This window comes from Serinus canaria, chromosome 2, assembly GCF_022539315.1.
Source record: "Serinus canaria isolate serCan28SL12 chromosome 2, serCan2020, whole genome shotgun sequence".
Taxonomy (NCBI): Eukaryota; Metazoa; Chordata; class Aves; order Passeriformes; family Fringillidae; genus Serinus; species Serinus canaria.
Genome location: NC_066315.1, coordinates 51613709 through 51629486, shown reverse-complemented (window position 1 = coordinate 51629486; position 15778 = coordinate 51613709). Strand labels below are relative to the sequence as shown.

Genomic DNA, 15778 nt, shown 5'->3' with positions numbered 1-15778 from the left:
TTGATCTACCTGTATGTTACAGCTATTAAGCAAACTGCTGTACTACAAGCATAAAAAGGATTTCCCAAATGAACATTTTATAGACATTATATCCTTTAGAAAAAAAAGTTTGTAACAATGTAAGTCTATTTCTCCAAACTCCCCTTTAATACAAGAGTCAGGACCTCACTGACAGAGACACTTCTTGCAGTAGAAACATCTATAATACAATCAATCTCTCAAACTGGATACATCTGTATGACATATTCAGCTAAGTATTTTTAAAATCTATACTTAAAACTGCTCTTCTGAAACCTTATAGACCCACTTATTTTCTCCTTTAATTAAGAAAAAATCCTCAAAAGTAACCTTTGAACTTACAACATTAAAGCAGATGTAATGCAATGATACAGACATGTCTGTATTCATTTGCTTGTAGAGACAGATCTATGCACTGTAAATATGCATTATCAAATATCTACAGATAAGCGTTTCTTTATTTCACATCAGTAAAGGGAACACATATTTCAACCTTCCTTTCTAAAGTTACTGTTGATGGCCAAATCCCATATTTGTGTAACAGACTTACTTAAATAAGAACAAAAAGAGAACTGCATTGAGGTCTGAAAAGTTATGCTCAGATTATGATGAAATCAGACAGATTGGAAACAAGATATTAAAAGCCACAAGGTCAGCAGACAAAGAAAAGAGACAGAATTTCAAAAGATTTTTTTTCAAGATATCACATCAAACATAATTTATTACAATGAGTTCGCTGAGTCAATCAATCATTTACATGCACTTTCACCAAGTGTATATGAATAACAAAAGAAGACAGGTAACTGGAAAGAGAAAATAACATTTTAATTATATTCTTTACTTTCTTCTCCCTCCAATTTTGTTTCTGCTGTCTTGCCACATACCTTAGCAATGCTTTGACTCTAAGCCAAGCTAATTTATTTCTGTCTCATTCTTTGTTTGCTTTTTCTTAAAACAAGCAAGTAGACTTATTAACTTTGAAACTCAGGCATTTTACACTGGTATAGGTAACTTATGCTATGCTACAGAAGTAGTAACACAATTATTAATTTACAGCTTTACAGTAGGAAATAAATAATTCTAAAAAATTCCATGGCCTTCTGTTCTGCAGAGGCCAATAATCTTCCATTTATACCTTTTCCATACTTCTGGTGACATATTAAAAAAATCTTCACACGAGAAAAAATATGAACATAAGACCACAATCCACATTTTGTGCACATTATAAAAGGTCTCTTAAAATCATTGATCCTATGCTAATATTTACCTAGTGACTGATTTTACTGGTTTATGTTTTCCCTAATAAGTACTTTGACACTGGTAACATTTAAGTTTGACTTATTTTGCTTTTGCAGTTATTCCCTCATGCCCTTAAGGAACCTGTTTCCATGCACATGTGCATCAAGTGACTCTCAGCTCTTGCTCCTTGAATCATTTTTGCATTATCCAAAAAGCCCATATCAAAACCCAAAACCTCTATCTCTACCAGGCAACCCCCACTCTTCCAGGTAATTATGCAATTCCTAAGCATCGACCCAACTGTTTCAGGATGTGGCGCTACACCACAATGCATGGTGATGTTCTATCAGTTTTTACACAGGAAATTGTGTTTCAAACTCCTGCAAGAATTAACTGGGCAGCAGAAACCACAGTCTTGTGCAGAGGCAAGAGAACTGCCACAATTCAAGCAGCCCATCATGCAGGGGTGCAGCAGAAAACCACAGCATTCCCAGGTGCTACCAACAAACATCACCTTTCATTCAGGCTTGTAAGGGCTGCCGATCTAGCCTGAAGTTGAGAGATCTGCAGAAGCTAAAAATCAGTTCAAGAGTGGCATACACCTATAGGTAGGGCAAACATTCCCACCTGCAAGTACACAGCAAAGCCACTTCCCACAAAGGAGCAAGATTCTACTGCTTCATCCATCATGTTCCTGCATCAAAGCAGCAGGTCTGGCCAGTAAAAGTTAACTAAAAACAGTAAGACTACTATCACACAGGCCAAGGCTTAACACTATTAAAGAGAATTTTTGAAAAATGTCTGTGGTCATGTTATGAACACTGTGCTCCAGTAAAAATTGTTTTCTACTCAGTGACATGGATATCTCTTAATGAAAAACTCTAGGAAATCATCATGAATTCACCCTTCACAAAAGAAAACTCCTGGCACTGGAGTATCCATAAATGGCATAATCCTGGCCACAACTATAATCTTGTTAAGATAAAATCAGATCTTTAAAGACAAATAACTAGAATTTTAAAACGGGTATCCTATAGTGTCCTGTTCTTGTACCTTACAGCCAGACACCTAGCCAGGTATACAAATCATGCCAGCAATCACATGCACCATGGGGGATTTGTTGATTCAAGTTAGCCACCAGACCAATAGCACACAGCAAATCACAGTCACACAAAAGATGTGCTAGAAGCTGTTAATTGAAGCAGAAACAATAAAAACCCCCAAACCATGCAGTAATAAATTAAGAGGTAATGTATTTGAATACCTTATCTAGAATACAAATTCTCAGAAGTTAAGTTAGATAAAAAGAGGAAACAGACTTTAAGGTACACAATTGTATAAATACTTTTTTTTGCCTGAAATAATGTCTGAAAACATCTTTTGCTTTATCAAAAAAAAAGTTTAGACTACATAGATAGAGAAACTCAGACATCTTCAAATACACAATGCATTTGCATCACAGAGAACTGCTACATTCAGAACAGCTACATTCAGAACAGCTACATTTCAGAAATGAAACAACAACAAAAATGATCTACAAATTATTTTTAATGAGCTATTTAGAGCTCATAAAAGACCAGAATGGATGCTTCCCATAGCATGGAGATCGGCTCCTGATTAAGATTCAATTACCATTAACAATAGCAAAGATTGATGCAACTAACAGATGCAGGACTTGTAATTTCAGAAGTATGTTTCAAGTACACGTTAAATGGACTCCTATACCTCCAATTAAACAGGAAAGCAAACCAACAAACAAAAAATAAACTTCTCCATATTCAGATGAATTTTAGGAGGAGGATCAAAAATAAAAATCCTGACCATAGAAGCTATTAGACAGCACTGGCATTAAGCAGAAAAAGGAAACAAAAAAAAATTCTTTTAAATGAGCTCCAGTTGAAGAGAGACACATTCTAAAAGGAATAATAAATTTCATTTTCTTGATTATGATAAAATACTAGTATTTTTTTTTCCTGAAAGTGTAAAGAAAGATACTCCTTCAACTTCATAATTACAAAGGAAAATCACTAAGGAACCTGTCACTTAAAAAAAAAAACAAACTATTAAGGAGAGTATTAAGGCTAAAAATACCAAGAACTCTAAAGTTAGTCGGCGCAAAATCCAAAAACTGAAGGCACTGGGTTTCTCATAAAGAAAAAAAAAAGAAGAAAACCAAAAAAGCCTATCAGTGGATTTTCCCATAACATGATCTTGGAAACAGATGAATCATTTTTAAAGTAACTTAGAAAACAAATCCCTTTTCTTTTCCATGACATGGAAAAATCGGTCAAAACAGTTAAAACTTTGGCAGTGTTCTAACAAATGAAATCAGATGTTGATAACAGACATATCAGACAACTTTAGCCGTAAATTTCTACAATTATTTTCTTAAGACTTTATTCTCTCTGAAGAAAGACTATATACTCATTGAAATATCAAATACATTGTGTTCTGTATTTCACACAGCTTTACCAAGTCCAGGCAAAATTCAACAGACAAAAAGTTTATTCTGCTACACTGTATACAGGTTTCTCTAACACTGTAACACATTTTGTGTCTTGATTTTCTAGTGCTAAATGATGGTGAGGATAGGCTTGAGTATTCAGGGGTAAGAATCAAGAAGGCTAACAGGGCAGACTGCCCAACCAGGATAAAGGGAAGACAGAATACTCTATGAGCAGCTGGCAGAAGTCTCACAATTGCTGTCCCTTGCTTGCATGAAGGACTTCAACACACTAGATGTCTTGAAAATACAACACAACAAAGAGGCAATAGTCTAGGAGTCTGGAGTGTGTGGAAGATGATTTCCTGATGCACTTGGTGAGAGCCAGCTAGGGAAAGAGCCCTCTGGACCTGTTGTTTGCGAACAGAGAGGAAATTCTGGGTGGGAGTGGAAAGCTGTCTTGAGCATAGCAACCACGAAATGACAGAATTTTTAATTCTTGCAGAAGGAAGAAGAGGACAGTTACCCTGGAACTCCAGAGGGAAGACTTTGGCCTGTTTAGGAGATTGGTTGAGAGAGTCCCTTGGGAAGAAGACCTGTAGGACAAAGGAATCTAGGAAGGCTGCATATTCAACAGGAAGGAACACCTAAAGGTTCAGGCATAGGATCATCATGCTGCACGTGCCCGACAACCTGGGGATCAGGCCCAGCCAGTGCAGGCTTATGAAAGGCAGATCCTACTCTACCAACCTGATCTTCTATGGCAAGGTAACTCACTAAGTGGATGAGCTGTGGCTGTTTATCTGGACTTTAGTAAAGCCTTTGACATTTTCTCACATTCTTCTGCTCTTCGTTTGGATGGGTGCACTCTTCGCTGGATAAAAAAACTTGCTGGATGGCTGAGTCTAGAGAGTGGTGGTGAGTGGTGCTACATCCAGCTGGTCACTAGCCCTGCAGGGCTCAGTATTTGGTCCAGTCCTGTCTAACATCTTTAACAACACACTGGACAAGGGCACCCAATGCACCCTCAGTCAGTTTGCAGACAACACCAAGCTGGGCAGCAGCATTGGTCTGCTGGAGGGTAGGAGGGCTCTGCAGAGGGACCTGGACAGGTTGGATCAATGGGCCAAAGTCACTGGTATGAGGTTCAACAAGCAGTGCTGGATGGTGCACAACAGAAAAGGACCTGGGGTGCGGGCTGACAGCAGCTGAACACAAGCCAGTGTGTGTGCCCAGGTGGCCAAGAAGGACAGGGGCATCCTGGCCTGTATCAGGAACAGTGTGGCCAACAGGGCAGTGCTTTATCATCAGATCTGGTGCAGCATCAAATCCTTGTGTTCAGTTTTGAGCCCCTCACTAGAAGAAAGATATTGAAGTGCTGAAGCATGTCCAGAGAAGGACAGGGAAGCTGGTGAAAGATGTGGAGCACAAGTCTTATAAGAAGCAGCTGTGGGAGCTTGAATTGCTCAGACTGGAGAAAAGGAGGCTCAGAGATGACCCTTATTGCTCTCTACAACTTCTTGAAAGGAGGCTGTAGTGAAGTGGGGGAGCCAGTCTCTTCTCCCAGGCAACAAGTGATAGGACAAGAAGAAAAGGCCTCTAAATCCAGGAGGCTTAGATTAGATAATAAAAAAAAATTTTCACAGAAAAGGTTGTCAGCCATTGGAACAAGCTGCCCAGGGAAGTGGTGGAGTCACTGTATCTGGGGGTATTTAAAAGATGTGGCACTTAGGGACATGCTTTAGTGGTGGACTTGGCAGTGCTGAATTACTTGATGATCTTCAAGTTCTTTTCCAACCTAAATGATTCTTTTCTATTCTAAAAATAATAGCTATATTTGATGACTGAGAATGGAAACAAGAAAGCATAAAAATATGATAAATACAAAGAGATTTTGCCCACATAAAATTTAATTACCTGCGAAGACAGGCATCAAAATAACTAGCAATTTTTATTCTTGTTTGCATTGTGTAGTATCCAGAGGCTCCAGACTGGATTTTATATACACTTTGTGAAAGATACTATTTTTTAATTTAATCAGCAATAAGGATGCTAATCCATGGAAAGCTGTCAACATCCAAAACATGCTGTATTAAGGCACTTTTCACTTTTGATCTTATGATAGGAACAGTGCCATTTACAATGAAAATATGCATACATCTAACCATATACATCACTTATCTTTTTGTTCTCCACATTTATCAGCATTAATACTTGCATGGAAAAAAGAAACTTAGGTGTGTTTGTCTACTGACATTGTCATTTTCATTTTATCTGTAGAGAACAAATACAAAAATAAAATATAACATTAATTTCAACAGCTTGTGCTGCAGCAGTGCAAACAGGTAGATTTTTAGACTTTTCATTTGATACACAGGGAGGCACATAAAGAAACAAGTCATGGTTATTTGGTTGTGTGAGAAACAAGCAAATGTTGTCTGCCTATTATCACAGCGAAATCTCCCATTTACTACAGTATTACCTCGGCAGAACAATGGCTTTAGTTCTAACACTGAAAATCTCCATTCACTGTCCATTAAGGGCTTAATGGTGCTAATGGTGCTAATGCACTACAGGGATGTCACAAGAAACAAATCCATGCAATTGAATGAAATGTTTGAAATAGGTATGTTTTACAAAATTATCATTTCTGTGCCTCTGCAGCATTAAGCAATGCCCACAAAGCTCTTTTTGAGTATTTAAAAGCTGTTCACGTTGCAAATACAGTTCATTTACTAAGCTGTTACACATCATGCATGACAGAGAAATGTGGTCCAAAGTTCCATTTGACTTGAGTATTACCAGTGAGTCTGGAGTCAAAATACAGTACTTCTACGTAATGCTCTTTAAGTAGTGTCAACATTGTAAATTATACTCTGAAGAAGGAATTTATTCTTTATTCAATCCACAAAAATATTTAAGTTTTATCAAAGAGGAAACTAAAATAAAAGTAACTTCAAATACATTTATAAGAGAAATCTAGTGCTACCAAATTCAATCAAAGCAAGGCGAGGAAGTTTTACAAATAACTGAACTCCAACTAGACACTCACATTTATGGTCATATTGATCCACCCCAGAGTAGTGAGGGAAGGAAAAGAACTTGTTAAAGCACTCTGAATCCTCTACCAGCAATCCTTGTAACCTGGAGAAGTTCCAGCTAACTGGAAATTAGCAAATGTAAAGGACGCAGCTGAAGGATGATTCAGGGAACTACAGCCATGTCAGCCTGACCTCAGTTCCAACAAAGGTTATGGAAGAGATCATCCTGAGTGCCACTATGTAGCACATGTAGGACAATCAGGGCACCAAGCCCAGACAGCATGCATTTATGAAAGGCAGGTCCCGCTTGACCAATCTGATCTTATTCTATGAACAAGTGACCCAATGATTAGAGGAGGGAAAGGCAGGGGATGTACTCTATCTAGACTTCAGTAAAGCATTTGGCAGAGTCTCCCACAGCATTCTCCTAGATGGGTGAACACCTCAGTTAATAAAAACCTGGCTAGGTGGCCAGCATTGGAATGTTATGGTGAATGGAACTAAATCCACCTGGTGATGGATCACTAGCAGTGTTCCCCAGGGCTCAGTTTTGGGGCTGGTCTCTGTTTAGTATCTTTTTTGATGGTCTGGACCTGGGGATTCAGGGCACCCTCAGTAAATTTGCAGAAAACACTGATTGGGTGGGAATGTTGATCTGCTCAAAAGTAGGAAGGCTCTGCAGGGAAACTGAAACAGGCTTGATCTGTGGGCTGAGGACAACGTGATAGGGACAAAAAGGAAGTGCTGGGTCCTGCATTCAGGTGGCCAAGAAGATCAATGGCATCCTGGCCTGTATGAAGAGCAGTGTGGCCAGATGGACCAGGGCAGAGATCACCCTCCTGTACTCGGCACTGGTGAGGTCACACCTTGAGTACTGTGTTCAGGTCTGGGCGTCTCGCTTTAGGAAGGACATTGAGGTGCTGGAGTGCGGCCAAAGAAGGGCAGAAAGGCTTGTGCAAGGTCTGGAAAATGTTTCTTATAGGGAATGGCTGAGGGAGCTGGGGTTGTTAATTCTCAGGAAGAGGAGGCTCAGGAGGGACCTCATTGCTCTCCACAACTTCATGAAAGGAGGTTGTAGTGAGGTGGGGACTGGTCTCTTCTCCTGTGCCTGCAGTGAGGGGACCAGAGGACATGGCCTTAAGATGAGACAAGGGAGATTCACATACTAGGGAAAAAAATTTCAGCGTTAAGGTGGTCGGGCATTGGAATAGGTTGCCCAGGGTGAAGTCGCCATCCCTGGAGATGTCTAAGAGAGAGCTGGATCTGGATCATGGGATTTAGTGGTTTAGGGGTTGTAGTGGTAGTTCTGGGCTGACAACTGGACTTCATGGTCTTAAAGGTCTCTTTCAAGCTTGATGATTCTATGAATTTTATACAGTTTAATGGATACTTGTTTTAGAAGTCCTAAACTAGAGTCTGAAGACATTTTTTATAGCTTTCACTATAACACAGAAAGTAATAAGTTGTGACTTTTGGCCTAACCCCATGTCACTTCTCTAAAGCGTTTGCAATCTAACTGATTAGCCAAAACCAATGCTGAATAGAGAGACAATACTGTGTTGAATACAAAGAGAAATTCTGGCAGCAGGACCTCATCAGACCAAAGGAAGTCATTATTTCAAATGTCTTTCAGCATAATCCTTTACCTTTAAAAAAAAAAATAAAGTCATAATCTACAGAGAAATTTTAATGAGAGTTTTCTGAAGTAATCAAACTAACTAGTGTTGAAACCTTAGCTAGAGTTCTATCACCCTACCCCAAAATGCCACATTTGTTAAGGATTATTAGATTTCCAGAGGTCCAGCAGCACATAAAAATCAGCTGTTTTGTCAAGTTAAAATTTTCCATAACATAAAACTAAAACCTCTTCCATCAAGTTACAATGCTATTACTTTTTATTTACATTTTTAAATGGATCATAATGTGTTGAAAGGGTCTATTGTAGTTTGATGAACTTATAGAATGACTTCTGAAACTTCTATGAGTTTAGAGGGATAGGTGAGATTTTGGGGTACACTAAATGTTTTTATTCTGGTACTAGCTGCTTAAATCATTCCCCTTTCTTTTCATTTACCCAGGTTATCTTTCTCCTAATACTCAGCAGGATTCTGAAATCTGATCTGCTGTTAATAAACATCTTGATTCCGTTTACAAGATTACACCCTTATATAAAGATCATCTAAATTAAAAGCCCATTAAAAGAAATGTCCTCCTTTGTCTTCAAACTCTCTCCCCTACCCACTCCAGGCATCTTTTTTTTTTTTTTTTTTTTTTTTTTTTTAGTAAAAAAGAGGCATATTTTTTCTAGCTCCTTTCTAGTCTTTCTCTAATTAATGACAGAGGCAGATCAACATAAGAAAATGAAGCTGCAACTCATTCAAGCTTGGTTTCTTTAGCACAAGAACAATGGTAGCAAAGACAAAAAGACAGAGAATTTACAGTTAGGTAGCATTTAAAGCAGAAATTCCCTAGCAATTTGAATATGTATTCTGTTTACAGAGTAAAGAAAGCGTCTAAATAAAACCAAGATCCAGTTGGAGGATATTCTACCAATGACTGCATAACTAATCATTAGAAATCATAACACAAATTCCACAGAGGCCAATATTAAATTGAGTTACTGTCATGTGTGTATGGTCTATTCAATCAAATTCTGGCTGCTTAAAACCCAGAGGGATAAATTCTGTTTTTAGTTATACAGCTTTCCTCAATGGAAATTGTCAAGAATACAAGCCAAGAAGTGTTTAAAGTGCAGTATATGTTTAAAGAAATGTTCACATTAATTCAAATTTTGTTATTTTTCCATATGAGAGCTATACAGTGAAAAAAAAGTGACATCTCCATACAGCACTTGCTCAATTTTTTATTATGATGGAGATTAAGAATACTATGTTTTGCAAAGATGATGCTTTATAAGCTTGTAAAAAACCCTTATTCAAACCATACCCAAAAACAAGACGACTGTGTAATAGTCCTCATAGCTGGCCTCCAAAATCACCAGAAGCAATAACCTCTAAAAGAGATGATTTTTCTTTTGGTATTTTGGTATTCATTCAACTCATGACTCTCAGCAAGTGGAGAAGCAACAAGATAGAGTCAAGAAAGCTGAGCAGTATTAAAGTTCCAAGACTGATATTTCCACCCAACTTACTTCTCAGGGATTCTATGATGACTTATATGTCCTATAGGCAGTATGGTGAAACTGTTACCAGTTTCACCTACACTCAATAATTGGTAAAAGACATGCCATGAAAGCCCTGAATAGACAGTACTGAAAGTACCTTAAATAGATAAGCCTTCAACAGAATCATCATGGGAAAATGTGAGGTAGAAACAAAAACTAATAGCTTCTAATCCTCATCATTCCCTCAGAAAACCAGCTGTTTAATTAAGAACAAAAATGAAATCAAGAAAATAATTTATACTAATTTTCTAGGTTTTTCTAGAGTAATTTCAACATTTTAAGAAGATATTTGCCATAGCAAATACAAACTAAAACATAGTAATTAGAAACAGAGAAGTGTCTGATGAACAATCATACTATACAAACAATATTAACCATATTTTTCTCTCTGTGGAATCTGGGAAAAAATATATTCAAAATTGCCGAAATGTTATATGTAAAATATTTCTTGCAGACTTTTAATCCAAATGAAACCAACTTATTAGAGTATTTGTTGGAGCCTGGTCGTAATTAAATACAGGAAGGATATTAAAACGTCCAAGAGATTTTTTTTAAGCCACAACAGAAGAAAAGGCACAATTGCATAATTGGAACCAAATCCAAACCCCACTTCCTTCTTATTTACCAGTATCATCTAAAGGACACTATTTAGATGCTGAAAGATCTGGAGCTTACAACTGTGAATCATTTAAAAGTCAAAAATTTCAAAGGAATTGTATGACACAGGTTAAAAGTTTATAGATGAGAGATATAGAAAGTTTCTGCTCACTACAAAACCACATCCTAAGGGGTTACCATATATCTTGTCCAAAAAAAAAAGCTAGAATCTATTTTCTTGTGGGTAAAGAAATCTTCTTTCATAGTAATAAGTGTTTAAAACACAGAATTTGAAAGAAAGATATGTATTTTAGGATATTCTAAAAGTAACATTTTTTCAGAGAACAGGGTCTCATAATTTAGTTCTACACAGATAACAAATATGAAACAAACTTGCCAGTCAGTGGGATAGCTCTTTAAAAAGTTTCAGATCAGTTTTGTTGGCAGCTGAATTCAGTTCAATGCTCCTTACTATTTGCATGTCTGTGCAGGAAATCAGTATCAAAAGCATTTTCCAGCCCTCCCCTCCACAAAAAAGAAAGAAATTTAAATCCTTTTGCATTTCTGCAAGGCATGCAGAAAAGTGATAGTGCAGACTCAGATTTAGATTTAGGACATATAGATGCTAAGTTTTCTGTATAAAACAAACCAAACTGTTTTCAACATTTTCTAATTACTGGAGTGTCTTAACCCCTGGGGTTTTTATTCCTTTGTGACACGTCAAAGTCATCAACACTGAACAATGAATATGCATTGGCCAGGTTCACAATTTTCAGTTCAGATGAAGGGATGAACAAAAGATCCAACCACACTGCTCTATTAGCTCAGTGTATGAAATGCTGGCAAAACCAAGAAGTTTCATACAAGACCCTGCTGTCAAAACACTACAAATAGGATGGTTCAGTACACCTAGTAGAATCCTTTTTTTCTCATTAAAAATTACCACACTTCAGCAAAAGTCTTGCTGAAGGAAAAGTTACCAAGATGTCTTTGTTTGACCTCTAGATCCTACCATTTATCAACACCAACAAGAACCTAATAAACTGGCAGTCTAAAACTTTAGGTTCCTTATTTTTTTGGCAGTATCCATGCAAAACTTCAAAAAGTCCTTCATTTTAAACATTCATCACATCAGGAAAAACCAGCTTTAGATACCTAGTTGGGAGGTAAAACCAAAATCTTTTTGGAAACATGTATCTTTAAAGACCCCGATCACATCACAGTAATTGCATAACTTCATTTTAAAAAACTCATTATCATCAGAAATATTGCAAGAGTATTTTATTTATTTACATTAATTTTCAGATTTTTTCTACTCTTTCTTAGTAGAGACACTCCCCCTAAAGACTTGTAAGTAACCACCAGTCCTACAAAAATAAATAAAATTAACCAAGAAACTAGATGTTCTGAGAGAGACTCACCTGCCACTTGTGTTTTGCTTCATTCATTTTTAACACAACTTTTTAATGGGATTAATCACATGTTTTTACTTTTTTTACTTTAGAACCTCATCCATAAATACTTCTTCCAATTTAATAGATGTTCTCATTACAGTCTTGGCCCAACACCCTAAAATTAATTTGGACTGAAGCAACAGGGTCATCTAGAACAAAAGAGCTGTTTTCTAAATAACATCTTTTATCCATATTCTGTTCCAATATACCAAATTATTTCAATTTCATTTACCCAACACTGAAGTAAATAAAAGCATTTCTTTTTCACTTAGAATGTGTATTTATGGAATTACTTCTTAATAACTTTTAGATAATGACAATTTGATAATGAGCAGGGAAGAGGTTACTGTTTAAAAAAACCTAAAAAATGAATAAGCTTTTCCTTGACTATCTAGTACAGCTTCAACTAATCATGTAGAAGACAAGCACCATGTGACATGCTTTGTTCACCAACATCTATTCAGGTCTTCAATCTCTTCCTAGTGTATGCTAGTGAGTGGCCTAAAGGATGATGATATGCAAGTTCAGATGGAAATTTTGCAATATAAGAACACTTCTGTGCATAGACAAATCTACCGTAATCAAGGAAAAATATTATAAAGACAAACAAGGCAACAAAATAAGCAAGCTACAAAAACATCTAACTTCAACTCTTCTTGCTTTCAGCATTTAATAAAATATTGAATAATAATCAAGAAGACTTCATTAAAAAAAAAAAGCCAAAAACCAGTGGAACAAGGAATTAAGCACAAACACCCCTCCCAGAATTACTCTGGAAATCAATAAAAATTATCAGAAGTATTTTTATAAAATTAGAAATTAAAAAGATCAAGGAGCAGCTGCCATAATATATAATGCTGCAATACTTTAAACATAAAAACCCCTCTACATTCACATATATGCAAAATATTTAAGAAGCATTTAATGCACATTTTAAAATTTTCCCAAACTGGTTTTTTTTCCTAAACATTTTTCCAATACGGAGACAACATTTGCAAATATATTTAAGTATAATTAAGTTCAGTTCTTAAAAACATTAGTTCTAAAATAAATGAGAAGTTCTTTATTGATTCAAGCAAGGATTTCCCCTCCTTTGTGATTTCAAGAGTTATTCAGACAAAAGCAGTAGGCACTAAAACAAGAGCAAACTCAAACTCAATCATTAGTCTCAATCATTGCTACCATACAATGATATAGGTGTCCAACCTCTTGCTCACACCTGGGCTAACTTTTAGCACAATGGACATTGTCATTTCTCAACTGTTCTGACAGCTATAACGTGAAGAAAAATACAATTAAATAAGGATGAAAGCAATGGAGCACTGTAGTTGCCTTAATTAGGACTGCATACAATTTTGACGTACATTTTAAAATGAAAACAAAAATTCCTCTGTACCATGTGTCCAGTTGGTACCAGCAAGTACCTACATCAGCAAGACAACATACCATCTGATCATATGCAGCTCATATCAATGCCACCTGCTTTTTAGAAATGATAAATCATTGCACCAGTGGTGTTCAAATATTTAAAGAAGAAAGTTAAAATTCTCATATGTAGTACATGCTATATCTTTCATGAACAAAACAACTTTGCCTTTAATGCCTAGGAAAAATGCTGCATCTTCAACCTTACTTCATTCTTTTAACTCCCAGAGCCAAAAGGCAGACCTCCTGGATTACATTACTTTTAAACTTGGGTGATACTTTAATACTCTGGGTGACTTTGCACAAATTATTTGCACTTCGCTCTAGAAGTAACGGGACCCAGTGCCAAAGCCTTCCTTTCAACATTGGTTTCACCACTTAGGCTTGTCTGTCTCCAGTTACTCACTGCAACTGTGGTTGGAGTAATCTCAGTGGTATTATAAACCTTGTTTTCACAGAACATGGCAGTCCTTTGCAAAAAGTGAAAACCAAACTTAGTGCAGTAGTAACAATAAACACGTCATATAAAATGGTCACTACCAGAGTGGCAGGTTAAGAGAATGATCACTAATGTCATTATTAGTGCTGTCATTAGTTATACTAACTAATGCACTTTAATTTATATGCAAATAGTATTTTTAGGTTCAAACATCTATACAACAATAAACAAATTTTTTACAACTCCTACCTGAGTTGACAGGAGGTTGCAGTCAATGTGTAGTCCTTTTCCTGTCTTATACCTCTGAAGTAAACCAGCCATAATTGCTCCATATGTATACAACCCCGTAGCAAGGTCTGTCATTGCTACTCCTGATCTAACTGGCTCACCACCCTAAAGAAAAAGAAAACACCCCAAAATGAACCAAGACAAACAAACAAAGCAATAAACAAAGAAAAAATTAAAAGCAGAGAAGCAAGCAGAGAAAATACAATTGTGTAGGGTTGGGCCCTTATTGGCATGACAAAGACATGGTGGGTTGACTCCTGTGACTGGAGTGTTGGAATGGAGGGATATAGGCTCTTTAGGAAAGACAGGCAAAGGAGACAAGGAGGCAGTGTTTCCATCTATGTCAACGACCAGCTGGAGCACATGGAGTTTCATTGGGCTGACTGAGATCACAGGGAGGGCAATTGCAGCTAACATTATAATCCTGCTACACACACCCATCCAGGGAGATGGAGTGGATGGGGCCCTCGACAGACAGATCGCAGTGGCCTCACATTCACAAGCCCTGGTCCTCATGAGGGGCTTCAGCCACCCCAGTATCTATTGGAAAGACAACAACATAGAACCATGTGCTATAGGAAAAGATCAAGTTCAAGATCTTCTCGGGAACCTGAAGGTGCATAAGCCCATTGGACTTGATGACATACATCTGCAGGACCCAAGGGATTTGGCAGTGGGAATGGCTAAGACACTATCCATCATATTTGAGAAGTCTTGGCAGTCCTAGGGAATTCCCACTGACTGGCAAAAGGGAGACATAACCCCCATTTTAAAAGGATAAAAAAGAAGACCCAGAGGACTATGGGCTCACCAGTCTCTTCTAACTATCCAGCAGGCTTATGGAGCAGATTCTCCTGGATGCTATTCTAAGAATGAGCAGGTGATTTGTGACAGCCAACATGGCTTCACTATGAGCAAATTGTGCCTGACAAATTTAGTAGCCTTCTATGATGGGGTTACAGCAGTAGTAGGTCTGGAAAAAGTGACTGATGTCACCTACTTGGTTTTGTGCAAAGCATTTGACACCATCCTACACGACATGCTTGTCTCTAAACCAAGGCGCTTGGTAGATAAGGAATTGGTTGGATGGTTGCACTCAGTTGCAGCTAGTGCAAGAAATTAGTATCTTTGAGTGACCTGATGTATAAAAACTACCACTGAAAACCAGGTATTCTTGCAGCAGGTACACAAATCTGCCACTTTGTGATGCCACATACTGAAATCATGAAGGATTTGTTATGCAAGTTTTTTGTCCCTAATAACATAATGCTTCAACTCACCGATGCAAAAAGAAAAGAGATAGAAGCTAGTGAAGACTGAATTTTATTATGTCTAGAAGCTAAAGGCCTAAACAATTTCTACAGTACACTGACACAGCTGCCTGTCTGTTTAAAAGGCAGAGCCATATTGCTTCATTCTTCTCACTCCCTTTTTTCTCTCCTCCTCAGTCCCTCCCCCAGTGAAAGCTCAGTTTTGTATTTTCTACTATAGAAACTCCAGGCTTCTTGTAAGAAAACAAACACAAATTTTTGTTTACACATGCAAATTCACGACCTTCTGAGTGAAGTCACTGAAAAGTTGTTTGTTCAAATATCCTTTTTGTGTATGTCATCCCTTTTCTAGCATCAAGGGAAGAACCTTCATGTTACA

The 15778-nt window shown here is 37.3% G+C and overlaps 1 protein-coding gene across 4 annotated transcripts in view; it reads right to left on the bottom strand.

Moving 5' to 3' along the window:
• Positions 1-15778, bottom strand: part of SUGCT (succinyl-CoA:glutarate-CoA transferase) — a 318976-nt gene that overhangs the window by 253071 nt on the left and 50127 nt on the right. For all 4 annotated transcript variants that reach the window (XM_050971781.1, XM_050971783.1, XM_050971784.1 and 1 more), the window contains one exon: positions 14090-14233. In XM_050971781.1, the coding sequence (XP_050827738.1) occupies positions 14090-14233 (144 nt within the window). The remainder of the gene's footprint in view (positions 1-14089; positions 14234-15778) is intronic.